Source organism: Kryptolebias marmoratus, linkage group LG8 (genome assembly GCF_001649575.2).
Source record: "Kryptolebias marmoratus isolate JLee-2015 linkage group LG8, ASM164957v2, whole genome shotgun sequence".
Lineage (NCBI taxonomy): Eukaryota > Metazoa > Chordata > Actinopteri > Cyprinodontiformes > Rivulidae > Kryptolebias > Kryptolebias marmoratus.
The window spans coordinates 4,546,095-4,561,044 of record NC_051437.1 but is presented as its reverse complement, the minus strand read 5'-3'; the positions used below and the strand labels follow the sequence as shown (position 1 = coordinate 4,561,044).

Genomic DNA, 14,950 nt, shown 5'->3' with positions numbered 1-14,950 from the left:
AAGTTAAAACTACTTGAGATGCTCCACTTATGTAGGCTAAATTGACATGCAGATAAATCTCACTCTGCTCCCTCCTGAGGGCCATTAGGGCCAGGCAAACAAACACCTCAATGACCCTCAGGAGGGAGAGGAGTGAGATTAATCTGCATGTCAATTTAGCCCACATGTGTGAAAAATCTCATGTAGTTTAAACTTGGATCTCCACACTTTCCAGTTTTGAACTGAAGAACCTCCGAGAATGGGAAACAGACATCTTCTATTACAAAATAGAAGTCCAGTTACTTTACTTGTAAACTTTTACGATTTGGACTGACTCAGGGTACTGATCAGGCAGACTGATATTTTAATAGCTGAGATTCATTCACTTTACATAGTCTGACTGTAACATATTGTAACAATAACAATATTGCATGAGATAGCAAATAACATTGTTTTCAAGATTTAATCAGTACCCCTACTCTTCTGTTATTTCTCAACATAAAATAATCCTAGACTAGAACCAGCCTGAAAGGTGGCAGGGGAGCCTAGCATTCCTTGAAGGAATGCTAGGCTCCCTCATTTATTTGATACAAACTGGATTTGTTTTCTTGTTTGTATTGTGCTCTTGTTGTGAATATACAGTAAATAAACAGAATTAGAAAGATTGAGCTTGTTATCATGTGTATGAACAGTCATTTCACTCATTTGTCACAGTTTCGGGGGTTTTCTGGAGTTTTGTTGGTATTTTTTTTTGTTCTTTTAGTTTATGTATCAGTATGTTTTGATATCTTTGTTGGTAGCTTCTAAACTGCAGAGCCAGCTGCCCCTACGTATCAGACAGGATTCAACTGTTGGTGTTTTTAAGTCTCATCTTAAAACACATTTGTACTCACTGAGTTTTAATATAGTAGAGTTGAGATTTTTGCTTCATTTTATTTTATATCTTATCAAATTGTTATCATTTTTATTTTGTTTGTTTTTATGGTCTCTTGTGTTTGGTATTGTTTTTTTTTACTATTTATTGTTTTGTGTGCAGCACTTTGGCCAACGGCAGCTGTTTTTAAGTGTGCTATATAAATAAATTTGATTGGATTTGATATTGCTGCTGGAGTGTTTTCAGTTTATTAGATATTGTTAGTTGTATGTGTTTTCCTGTTACCTCTCTAGTATAGCATTTTAGGTTTTTGATTTTCCACGGCTACATTTTCCCTCCACTCCCCTGTTTGCCCTGTCAGTAAAAAATAAGCTTAGCTGCTCTCACTCAGTAATCAACTTTCACTGTTTAATTTGTGCTCAGTTTCTCTGTTTCATTTGGTAAATCCTCAGTCCTTCTTGGTTTTTCTTTGTGTTTTTTTTTTTCCTGTGTTGCCCTGCTTGATCTGTTTTTTTTTTTTACTTTAAATAAATCCTTGGATTCTTCGATCTGTCTGCTTGCTGTGTACTTCCATGCATTTTGGGTCCTTTCACCTTTCGACACATGACACCTGGGGTTGTATTACAGAGTAAGATTACCTGCTTGCTGAGCTGAAAGTCAGAGTTTTCAGCATTGCCAAGAAAAATCTCTGAGCATGGGTAAATCACCGCGGTAACAGAGTAGCTGGATATAAACTAAAATTTTCAGTTAACTGTCAGTAAGAAGCAAAGTTAGTTCACTGATTTCTTTTGTTGTGATATCCCAACAGAAAATCAGACGGTAACAACATGTATATGTTGTCATAGTTCTGTTCAGCTTTGCAGAAATTTGAAATAGATGTTGGATTGTCAAAAAATATAAATGTAAAAATTCTGCGCTCATTTTAAGACAGTGTCAGGTTTTTAGTAAATGTTAGTATTTTTATAGTCAAATGTAATTACAGCAATGTTTATTCATATCTATCTATCTATCTATCTATCTATCTATCTATCTATCTATCTATCTATCTATCTATCTATCTATATATATATATATATATATATATATATATATATATATATATATATTCATTAAGGATTCTATTTATTAAATATATATGTATCTATAAGTATATAGTATATATAAGTCTATCCTTAAATAACAATTGTTTCCATAACCTTGCATAATTTTTAGCACAAGAAGCTGAAAAATACTCTTGGAAACTCGAATCAACTTGTAAGCCACATTCCTGCTATGTGCCAGTAAGAAGCTGTAGTTTAACTACTGTGAAAAACTTTCATAAAGATTTTATTGTTCCATATTTTCATAACAGAGGACTTCACTCTCAGACTGCAGGTTTACTTGTGGTTCCTAGAGTTTCTAAAAGTAGAACAGGAGGCAGCGCTTTCAGTTCTCAGGCTCCTCTCTTGTGGAACCAACTTCCTGTTTCTGTCCGTAAGACTGACACCCTGTCTACTTTTAAGACTAGGCTTAATACTTTCCTTTGTGATCAGTCCCATAGTTAGGGTTGGCTTGGGTTTCCTGAGCTATTCCTTAGTTATGCTGCTATAGGCTTAGACTGTAGGATAAACTGACCACATTGCCTCACTCTACTGCTGTCTTTACTTGCACTACTTTGATTATCTCTATCATAAACATTTGTTTTTCTTTGTCTTCCAGTAGAAACTCCACCTGGACCAGTCATTCTACGTTTGTCTGTGTCTCTTTCCTGTCCTCTCAAACCCCAGCCGGTCGAAACTCGTCCTGAATGTGGTTCTGGTTCTACTGGAGGTTTCTTCCTGTTAAAAGGGAGTTTTTCCTTACCACTGTTGAGACTGCAATGAAGTGAAGACAGATAACTTTTGCTGCCTTTTTTAAATGTATGTGAACGTTTTTGTACATTGCCCTGAGATGACTTTTATTGTGACTTGTTGCTATATAAATAAACTGAAATGAAAAATAATGAAATCAAACTTAAAAAAAACAATATAAAAACGGTGAAGTTGATACTATAGAATAAACTGTATATGTTTTTATTATTTTGTCTAAAATTGCTGAGACATCCATCAAAACTGGTAATATTAGATTTAGTCTGTCAGTACTTCTGCACACTGGAGACTATTTAATAAATGCCATATTTAATTTGATCAATGAAGTGATTTTCACATTGAAACAGAATCAGAGCTAAATAAACCTCTTGAGTGTGGAGTTTAATGTTTCAGATACTTCTGTCCTGACCTAAACATCAGTCTGTTCTGAGATATAACTAACAGTATTCAGCAACATATGAGGAATATTCCTCTCTTGTCCTGATTGTACAACCAGTGTTTTGCCATGAGGACTTTTAGCCTATATTCTTCACTTTACATTAATATAACCTGCTGTTCTTTATGATTGAAGTCTCAGAGTAAAGTAAATTAAAGTAGATGTTTTCCTCCTGTAACTTTATTTGTAGGATTGGTGTATTTCAAGAAGAAAAAGCATCAAATAACTTGTGGAAATCTCCTTTTCCTGTCAATGCAAATAGAAGCAGAAAATTTGAGTTAGACAATACAATGTTTTACAATACTATTTAATTTATAAGGCCCTTGCTGCTGTACCCCAACAAAATTAAACACAAGAGTTAAAACACATAACATTTCAAAACAAGAATAAAAAAAACTATAAAATCAGATAAAACACAATCAAAGGAATAAAACCGTTAAAACCATAAGACAATAAAACAATAAAAATCCAACATCTCAGACTGAGTTGAAATCCAAAGAGAAAAAAATGTGTCTTAAGAGATCATGTAAAAACAGGAAGTGAGTTGATCTTTCTTATCTGCAAAGGACATCAATCCACAGTTCGGGGGCAGCGACTAAAACCCTCAGTCCCCTCTTTACCTCCTCTTTGACTTCAGGACTACCAACAGGAACTGATCTGCTGACCTGAGAGAACGTGAGGGAACGTGTGGCTGGAGCAGGTCGGACAGATACTGTGGGGCGAGACCATGCAGGCGTTTAAAAACAAATAAAAGAACTTTAAAATCAATCCAGATACGAACTGGAAGCCAGTGTAGTGACTCTAAAACAGAAGCGATGTGTTCTCGTTTTCTGGTAATATTTAAAAGACGCGCAGCAGCATTCTGAACCAGCTGAAGCTGAATGTATAACGACTGGCTCAGCCCAACATAAAGTGCATAGCTGTAGTCTAAACGAGTTGAGATAAACACATGGATTAAAGGACTCAGATCAAGCATCACTGGGCCCAAACAACACAACCTCTGTCTTTTGTTCATTCAGATGTAGAAAGTTCACTGACATCCATGTCTTGAATTCTCCAGTGCAGTCCAGCAGTTGGTTCACAGTCGTGATTATCGTGTTTTAGCGGCATATAGATTTGGGTGTCATCAACATAAAAGTGGAAGGCAATACCATGATTCTGAAGAATAGATGCAAGAAGGAGTAGGTACAAAGAAAAGAGAAGAGGACCACGTATAGAGCCCTGAGGCAAGTAAGAGGCGCTACAGAGGGCTCAGCTGCTACAACACAGATACAAAACCTTATCTCTGTTAAATAGGATCTAAACCAATGCACCACCTTCACACTGAACCAGGAAGATCTGATGGTCCAGCTGTTTGGTCCAACAGCAGCAAAACAACACAGTGGCCAGAGTCTGTGGCTAAAAGAACATTTTTAAAAACTCCAACAGCACCAACTCAGTACTGTGACAGGTTTTAAAACCAGACTGAAACACCTAGAGAAGATTGTGCTTATTTAAGAGTGAGCTCAGCTCCCAGTAGACAACCTTCGGCGGGTTCTTGGACATAAAAAGGGAGCTTAGAGATGGGTCTATAATGTGACAGTACAGTGGGGTCCAGGCCAGGTTTTTTAATCAATGGTATCAACACTACATGTTTAAAACTCACTGGTATGTCTGTTTGCCAAGCAGTTATTTATAACATTAAGCACAAACATAGCCAAGGTGAAAAAACCTATTTAAAAAGACGAGGTGGAATCGGATCATTTGAAGACCCAGCAGGCTTCATCTGATCAATGATCTTTTTCAGAGACGGCAGAGTGATCGGCTCAAACTGGGTAAAGACAGTAGAGCATGTGAGAGAGACAAAGAGGGCACAGGAAGGAGGGCTAATTAGTGCCCTAATGCTTGCAATCTTCTTAATAAAAAAGCTCAAAAAGTCCTAACACACTTCAGTCGAGTTCTCCAGGCCAGCTGGTTGTGGGGCATTAAGAACAGAGTTGACAGTTTTAAAAAGAGCACGAGTATTCTGATAGTTGTAGACTACAATATCAGAAAAGTGCTTGGTTTTTGCAGCTTTCACAGTTCACAGGAATGTCAGCTATTCCTCAAAGATTGAAAAGACACCTGCAACTTGTCCTTTTTCCATCTTCACTCAGCTCTCCTGCACTCACGCCTGGCAGCACGTGTGGCTTCGTTCCTCCAGGGCTCAGCTCTGGGTTTGGATGTTCTGATCTTTAGCGGAGCCACAGCATCTAGTACAGTTTCACAGGTTGAGCTGAAGTGAAAGGACAGAGCCTCAACATCCGAACACTAGAAGTGACTGCTGAACTCAAATCTGCAGAGACGTGAGCGGCAGTAGAGGACTGATGCGACAGTGCTGTGCGGGAGAAAGGGAGATGGGAGAGACTGAGCTACAACAACTGTTGTTCAGGTTCTTCACCAGTCTAAGCTTAATGTGGCAAAGAAAAATCCACTATTAAAGAAAACTTAGATTAAATCTCCACTAGAGTCTCTAAACTGTATAGACAAACTCTGGTTGAGTTTTCAGGAGAGTAGAATGTAATTTTCACAGTTTGACCAAAATGGCTGAACCTCTATTATTTGTCTACATAAAATAATCTTAGTCTAAAACTCTGGCATGTAAAGCAGCAGGTGATATGCATTCCTTCATTGAATGCTAGGAGCGCACCTGTTTTTAGTAATGGTTGTGCAAAGTATTTTTGTTTGTGTTGTAGTCCTAAGATCGAACCATAGTACTGAGTCTGACATATGAACAATTGAAAAGAAATCCAAACTATAAGATGGTGTATACAACACTTGTTCAAAATAAACTTTATGTTCATTATAAACATCTCACCCTCTACAACGGTGTGGCTCCATCATTCACCTCATCACACACTTTTGCCTTCAAACAATTAAGAATCACTACATCTGGAAGCACCAAGCCTCAATGTTCAAGTGGGACACAACATCCCTACAGATACAATAAAATCATATTTTCTGTGGTCTGTACAGGTACCTATATGTTGGATTATTACAGGAGACAAAAGGACACACACACACACAGACACACACACATGGCACCATCAACACATGCTCAGAATATGTGTTGGGGATCAGTCTCAGGCTACTACAACACTGAAGTGTAGCCCACAATCTGTCAAACTGACATTTTTGTGTTTATAAGCTCAGTTGGCTGGGGGTGAATAAAAAAAGCAAGAACGAAAATCCTGGATTTTTGTAACCTTGATGATAATTTACAGAAATTTAAGAAATGAGTAACTTTAAATCTGAACTATGATTTTTTTGCGACCAACAATCCAGTTCTGGTTACAGCCTGTTAAAGACTTTCCATTTTGGGCATCAGATTAGACTTTTTTCTCAAATACAAAAAGTTTATTTTTATATGCACAGTGATAACAGATGTTGAAACCATGTCATAAATCTTATTTTGCTTCCTCCTTCCTTAGTTGACAAAGTAAAACTATAAAATAGCACCAAGAGAATATAACAATGTGTACAAAATGTTAAAGTAAAAATGTTTCAATTAAAATCATCAAGAATGCATATTGCCTGTCGTCTCTCTAGCCAGAGTTTTAGACTAAGATCATCTTATGATGAGAAATAATGGAGTTGTAGCCATTTTGGTCAAATGCAGTATTGCAGGATGTCACACTCAGAGTATGTGCTGTGAATAACTCTCAGCTACTACCACATCAAATTCTAGCTCAGTATCTGTAAAAAAGCTGCTGAGTTGAAGATATTTTGTGATGGCTAATGACAATTACCTGTGGTGCCCAACTTAAATTGGGCTGACTTCAAAAGTAAATAAGTTGTAGTTGAATATTCAATAATTGCATTAATTAAAATCCACCTAGTTTCATGAGATTTATTTTGCTAACAGACAGACAGTGTTGATTGTAACCGGTAATGGTAATTGGCTTTCACTTGTATAGCACTTTTTAATGCCAAAGTTTTAGGCAAAGATGTACAATTTGTAGTAGAATGTGTATTACTACCATATAAAAGTTTTGCCTAATTTCTGTAAAATTGGCTGAAAAAAGTCACTTTCGTGTGTTTTTTTATGATCAGTTTGCTGCTGTGGCTATCTTGATTTAGGCTGGCTCTAAAAATTATTGACTTGTAAATGAAAACCCAATTATTATTTCTTACAAGTTTCATTAAAGTCTGTCTGGTGGTTCATGACTTAATTTGCAGCCTTGACTCCAAAAGTTAATGGCTAAATCTTTAACAAAAATCTGATGCAATTTGTTGTTTCTCAGAATGTGTGTTGGGGTTTAGTCTTGGCTACAATCACATACATTTTAGTTCCATATCTGTAAAACTGACTGAGTTATAACCAGTTTTGTATTTTTAAGGTCAGCTGCTTGAGGCAGCCATCTTGAATTGTGTTGACTTCAAAGGTAAATTAGCTGTAAATGTACATTCAATGATTACTTTTGGTAAAAATTCTTTAGCTGTTTTTGAGATATTTTGCTAACTGACAGACACAAACACACACACACACACACAACACACGGTCAAAAACATTGTCTGCCCTCATCTTTTGGTGGTGGGCGATAAAGAAGATCTATAGGTTGTACAGTCATAAGAGCGAGCAAACGTAAATGCTGGGCCTTACACACACAAACACACACTGTGAACAAAGTGGTGTGGGTTTATCCCTCAAGGCCACTTCACAGAGCACGAGGGTGTTAATTTGGTGTGTCACTTCACGACCACAGAATGGTCTGCAACCTTTAGATGAATTTTTTTCATGTGGAAGTGGTCCACTTCTCTCCAAACTGCATGCTGCTGTGGAAACACGCTGTTGGCAAAAAAGGGCAGGCGAGGGAGATCATCCACCCTCCTGCACCACCTTCAACCCCCCGTCTTCCTCCATCATGTCTGTGACTCTCTTTAAGGCTTTTTGCGAAGGTTCTGTAAATGTAGACAGTTCTGGGTCTGCTCAGCAACGCATTCAGGGTGCATGCTGACGCCTCTGACAGACAATTAATAAGGATTCAGACTCAATACAGCCCACAGAGCAAGATTATTACGTCTGTAGGTAATTGTCCCGCTGACAGCGACATGATCCCCTGCTTCCGTTGTGACCCGCTTGAATAATGAAATAACAACAAAATGGCAAACGTGAGCTGCCCCTGCCTCGTGCCGGAGGAGGTAAACAGTACTTCCCGTTTGCAGAGAACAGAAAATCGTGCTGTGGAGGCAGAAAACAAACGAGAGCGACGAGCTGATGTAGTAGTAGTAGTGTCGTTCAGGGTTTTCCCTCTGTGCTTTGTTTGCGTGCTCTTTGTCTGTGAAACTAAAAGAGGCAGCTCAAAGCCACGATGCGTGATGAGTCACCTCAATGGAGAGCCCAAAGCCTAAAACACACACCTTTTTATTAAAGGAAGACGTTTTGAGTGGGGAGAAACCTGAGCATGATTTGTAACGTCACGTGTATTCAAAGCTAACCCAAAGTGATTTATCTTCTTATCCTCTAGCTCTCTAATTTCACAATCCAAACTCTCAGGCAGATGTCATAAATTAGCACATGGGCTGTAATAACACTGTACGCCTATCTTAGAGAAGTGACTAAATGGTAATATCCATCTGTGCTCCGGCAGGATTTACAGTGTTTCTAATTATCCCAGTCTTCAGAGCTACCTGCTGATCCATGCAGCACAGGTTTCAGCACATCTGGTGAGACCAACATTTGGCCGCAGACCAAAGAAAGACACGGCTCACTGTTTTTGTTTGGGATCACACACAACCGAGACCAAGAAAAGGACAGGATTATCATTTAAAAACATGCAAATCATTTATCATTGCAGTCAGCACCATTTTCTGCCCTGAAACATGTGAGTGGCCATCACATGATGTTGTGACACACACAGAAACAGCACTTGGAAAAGGATTGTGACTCATGCATATTCAGTCCCTCTCACCCTGTTTGTCATCCTGCAGACCTAATTGGCTAACTTTCTTTGTTGCCATGCTGGCCAGATTTCAGATTGTGTGGGAAACTGCATACTGCTGCTCCTGCCGCTGACTGGATTACTTATGAAAACAGTGTTATTGAGATAACTGATCATGTTTTCAGATGGGAGGGAGGAAAAAAGAACAATAGTTGCCTGTGAACTGAAGCTGTGAGGACTGTGCTGCACAGACTGTACCACCTCTAGAGGCGAATTTGTGATCTGTGATTTTGAGCTATGAAAAAAGAGAGAGAGGGGGGGGGGTCTGAGGTCTGAGTGTTGTTTTGCAAGATTGTCAGAAATGAAGGCCTGATCTTGGGTTGGATTCAGTGTAAGGTAGATGAAAAAGGGAGAGGAATGTAGGACAGCATGGTTGAAAATTTTCACAAAGAAAAAGCTAAAAGGCTGAAGAGGCTAAAAGTTATGATTGTAAGAACAGGAGTGCCTCCAGAAATTTTGCAAATGTGTGGCCAGACGGGGACCACTGATAACCTTCTAGTGGCACAAATTCATGGGTTTTATGTTGCTGTCAGATCCACTGTAGGATATTTGAAAAGTGATGTAATATAGGAGTTATGAAATTACCTCTTGATATAGGCATGCTTTAGTTTCTCATTTTACATCTGCAGTTAGTTACTGAGAACAGCAAAGTCACTACTCAACTTATTAAAGCTCTTAAATTTATATTTATTAAAAAAATATGCATCTTGATACGAGGACACTGGCTTTCTGTACCAAAATATCTTACTCTATTCAGACTGTTGGTCCTTATTCAGCAAGACTAGCTCTAAAGGTTTATTTTGATTTAAATTTTTAAGCAACAACATATGAATAGATAGATAGACCACTAATTGATTTAAAACGATATATGTTTGTGAGGTTCTAACAATTTCATTTAACTGGGGTAATATAAAAAATCACACTAAACAAAAGCTCAGGACAGCACTGTGTGGCCAAAGAGTGCCATGGGAGATGAGGGGGGAGGGGGGCACCAAATGTGTAGAGGTGGCCATTGCCTCCCTCGCCCCCCCCTCTTGATGGCGGCCCTGTGTAAGAAATAAACCTTCATTTTGCTGCTAATGAGAAACAGTTCATGCACGTTCTTTACAAAGGGCTCACCAGAAGCACAGAAACAAACACAGGGCCCCCACAGGACGTGGCTCGAACACTCAGACCTTATTTTCTCCGCCGTGCGTTACCTGCTCGGGGCCTTGGAAACAGATCCGGCACTGGGGGGTCCGCAGGCTGCTGGCGGTACTAGTCAGGGACACGGCGTCCAGGCCCACTTGCAGCTTGGGCTCCTTGTCCTCGAAGGCCAGGCTCCGGGGCCGCGGGTCGCTGCCGTAGTACTCCTCCTCGTCGTCCCGGGAATGGCAGTCGAAGGGCGGCCAGCCGCAGCCGCCCATCCCCAGACCTCTCATGGCGGTGGACCGTCGATCTGTGTCTGAGCCGGACTGTCTCGAATCGGATCGCATAAACACCAAGACTTTCAGTTCATTGAAAAACATGCGGATCCGATACTTAAACATGTTTGGCTACAAAAAAAAAAAAAATCCTTCAGACTGTTATTATTATTATTATTATTATTGGTGTTGTTGTTTTATTCAAAGACCTGATGTGAGCATGTTTATTGGAATATTTCCTTTAATGTCCCAGCCATCAGATCCAGAGGGATGACGGTTCTCGCCCCACTGATGGCATGTGTGTCTAAGCCAATGCGGATGAAAGATTTTTTCTTTTAGCTGGCCGACACACTCTTTCAATATTCATCACTCAAATAACTCAGCACGCGCTGTCCAGATGCGTCTCCCACCGCACCCCTGTAAATACTACAACGTTTGGTCTTATTTCCATGGTCCATTTTCCTCACAGCGGATCTCAGACCAGACCTTTTCTGTTTTTTTTAGATGCGCTTAAGCAAATCAAAAAAGCCTACATGTTTTGCTACCCAAAGCAGAAGACTGCGCGAGAGCGGACGAGTGGAAGAGAGGCAGGAAACAAGGCTGTAAAACACAACATGCCATCCACACAGTCACATCTGGGACTCCGATCAAGAATCATAATCCAAAAAAAGGAGGAAAAAAACAGGAGGTCGTGATAGAAAAGTGTAAATTTAGCCTGGATGTGGTTCTGTTTTCCTCCTATTGTCCCCCACTGTAGTATTCCAGGAGTCAAATCACTGCCCCCCCCTCCTTTTCTTTCTTCTTCCCTATTTCATCTCGTTGTTGTGGAGCCTGTGGGTGATCCGCGGAGAATCGGTGCCGCTCAGCTCGACGGTCCACGTCCACATCACAAACATCTTCAGGAGCCTAGCGGGGCGCGCGGCGACGCACAAACCCCCGAGATCTGCCTCGCGATGCTTCCCATCTCCTCTCCGTGTCCACCAGCATTTTAAACGGAGGCAGACAAATATCAAGGCACCATTTGCTCCAGTCAGAGAGGAAGGCGCGTGTCCCCCGCAGAAACCACGCGGCACGGGTTATTGGATCGGATGGTGGCGCTGATTTTTCCTCCTCGAAATGGTCGGCTTGGAGATTTAACCAACGCAGCCGCTACTTCCGGAACAGGGAGGGGGAGGGGTTCGAGGACGGGAGGCCGACTGTAAACAGCTCGCTCTTTCTTTCTGCGTGTGCTTCCATCCCGTCCTGTACGGAGTTGCGCCTCAGCTGCAGGCCGGGGAACAAGGAGCTCCGCTGCCCGCTTTATTATGGAGCTGGAGCCGCTGTCCAGGGTGCTGAACCCCCCACTCCATCCCCTCCCTCCGCCTGGTGACGTGGACGCTGCGAGTGACCGTGCAGAAAGGAGAACAGTGAGAGAGACAACCAAGACACCTGTGAGCACTGTGAAAGAACTACAAGGTTAGGCAGCTGAGATGGGAGAGCCTGTACAAATAACCACTGTTGTCCAGGTTCTTCACTATGAAGAACCGAAAGAGACATAATCAAAAATAAAAGCAGACATATATATATATATATATTGCGTTTGCTTTTTCCTTACACATTTCCTCCTCCTCTTTCTACAGATCCATATATCTATTTGTAACATTCAGAAAGGAGAGAAATTACAGCCCTATTGCAAAGACGATAATTAGAACTGCTATGGTTCAACAGAAAGGTGTGTGAAACTGAACTGGATAAACATAAATGTTTCTTACATAATTATCAGTTTTATAGTTTTTTTCAAATTTAATTTTTAAAGGTTAACTTTTTTTGTGAAATATATGTTTTTAAACACAAATGGTGAATTTCTGGAAACTAAGATGCGAGCAGAGGTGGGTAGAGTACCCAAATGTGATACTCTAGTAAGAGTACAACTACTTCACCATATTTTTAGTAATAAGTAGCTGTGCAAGAAACTACACACGTAAGAGTAACAAAGTATTTGGTGAAATGGCTACTCTTAAGTACTGAGTAACTGATCATAATGTCTAACTTAATATTTTACATTTATTTAATCAGACACGAATAAAAAGGAAGTTATGTGCAGTGTTTGGTATTTTAAAACTTAACATGAAAAACAATAATACAAGACAAATAAAGGTAGAAACATAATTCCAAATAAGGTGTAGGGCATGAAATGTTATTTCATGGTTACCAACCATGGAGAAAAGAGCGAAGAAGCTAAATTTCACAGAGGCAGAACTTGATATGCTGGTCAATGAGATGAAGAATAGAAAAAATTTAAATTTTGGGAGCCGCAGTCGTGGCGTTACAAATAAAAGGAAGCATTGTGAGCACGTTGTTATCACTGTTAATTCAGTGAGTGGGACAAAGAGGACCAGGGCCGAGATGGAGAAAAAGTGGTCAGATTTTTAGGACGGAGGCAAAAAAGCGACTAATCGGCCACCGCCAGAGCATGTCAGCTACAGGTGGAGATAAAGGCATACCGAACTGATACCATTTGAAAGAAGGACGGATGGTGTCGTGCTGAAAAGTGATTGGGCGCGCCCCCGCAAGGGAGTGCACATGGGTGTGAGCGATATTAAAGCGCGCCTCCTCTGTGCTCTGGGGGTTTGGAAAGGGAAACGCATGTGTAAGGGAAAAGCATAAGCAAATATATTTCTGCTTTTATTTTTGATTATGTCGCTTTCGGTCCTCCATACTTCACCAGTCTGAGAGTCGCAAAGAGAAAGCCACTGTTGAAGAAAACTCACTGGAACTCACTGCCAGCTCATGTGAGAACTATCTGACATTCAAGAAAACCTTAAAACAGTGGTTAAAAACAAATCAGTCCTGTACTCACATGTAAATTGACTAAAATCACCATTTAATTGTTTATGTTGATTTGTTTGACTTGTGTTGTCTGTAAATTTTTGTCTGTTTTCTGGTGCCTGCCTTAGGACAACAGATGAAATGTAGCCATTGTAGCTAATTCTGGCATATTTACTGTGATGCTTGTTGCTCATATGTTGATTAATATGCACTGTCCTAAAGAAAGAAAGAAAGAAAGAAAGAAAGAAAGAAAGAAAACTTACATTAAATCTCAACTAGAGTTTGCCAAACTGCATATAGAGGGCTCTGTGTTCAAGGGCTTCTCATCAGCCAGCCCTGGAAGGCTTGTAACGATAGAGGGTAAAATAAATGTCACAATATATACGGAAATCCTGGAGGACAATCTGATGCTGTCTGCAAAAGAACTGTGTTGTAGCCCAGTCTCTCCATCTCAGCTGCTGAAGTTTGGACCTCCTTCAGAGTGCTCACAGTTGTCTTGGTGGTCTCTCTCTCACTGTTCTCCTTCTTCATGGTCACTCAGTTTCTGTTCTTGGTAGATTTATACACGTCCCATATTCCTTCTATTTCTTGATGATGGATTTAACAGAACTGGGGATGTTTAGGGTCTTGGAAATCCTTTTGTATCCATCCCCTGACTTGTACTTTTCAATAATCTTTTCTCTGAGTTAAATTAGGACAGTCACTTAAAAGGGGGTGGGTATTTATGCAGTCACTTATTTTACAGGATATATTTTTATTTAATTGAAATTACTCAGTTAAAATTTGATTACACTTTTTTTCCTTTTTTTATGAAGGCCAAAATTTTATTGACCATTATTGATTTACAACAGCAATAAAAACAAAACATTCACTTTGGTTAATTGAAGCTACTAAAAAGTATGTTGTTTAAGCTGTTTTTTCTTAAATAACTTGTCTAACTTTTAATTTAACCTGATCAAATTTCAAAAAGAAACTATTCAATTCAACCATTCATTTTCTTTACCTGCTTTTCCTTTCGGGTCATGGGGAGCTTGTGTCTGTCTCCAGCAGTCACTGTGTGTGAGGCAGGAGACATTCTGGACAGGTCTCCTGTCCATCACAGGGACACAAACTAGAGAAACTGCATTTTGTGAATGCTGAGTGCTTGATTATTTTTATGAAATTGTGTAATAAAAGTAAAATTCAATTGTTAAAATTCAAAAAGCAGGATACTAGCTAAAAGCTAAATGTAGCAAAAAGCTAGGGAAAAGAAGCACAACACTAACTAAATGGTAAATGGACTGTACTCATATAGCACCTTTCTAGCCAACCAGGCCACTCAAAGTGCTTTAAATACAGTCTGTGCCCTCACTCACCCATCCACACACACGTTCATACAGCACTCTACTATATATCTTCAAAGCTAATCTAAATAAATCATTCTGTAGAGTCTAATCAGTGCTTTAAACTCCACTCATACACTGATGGGGCACATTGGAGGCAATGAGGGGTTCAGTGTCTTGCCCAGGGACACTTTGACTTGTAATTCCTGCCAGAAATTGAACCTCCACCTCTCTCATTGGAGGACAACTGCTCAAACTACTGATGCACAGCCGCCCAACAAAAGTAGCAAAACTGTACCTAGAAGCTAGAAGCAGCAAAAG

General features: G+C 39.9%; 1 protein-coding gene across 1 annotated transcript in view; it reads right to left on the bottom strand.

Annotated features, from left to right (window-relative positions):
- Positions 1–11,875, bottom strand: part of march9 (membrane-associated ring finger (C3HC4) 9) — a 31,506-nt gene extending 19,631 nt beyond the window's left edge. The window contains exon 1 of the mRNA XM_017436463.2: positions 10,296–11,875. Within this exon, the coding sequence (XP_017291952.1) occupies positions 10,296–10,625 (330 nt within the window). The 5' untranslated portion in view covers positions 10,626–11,875. The remainder of the gene's footprint in view (positions 1–10,295) is intronic.
- Between the last annotated feature and the right edge of the window lie 3,075 nt (positions 11,876–14,950).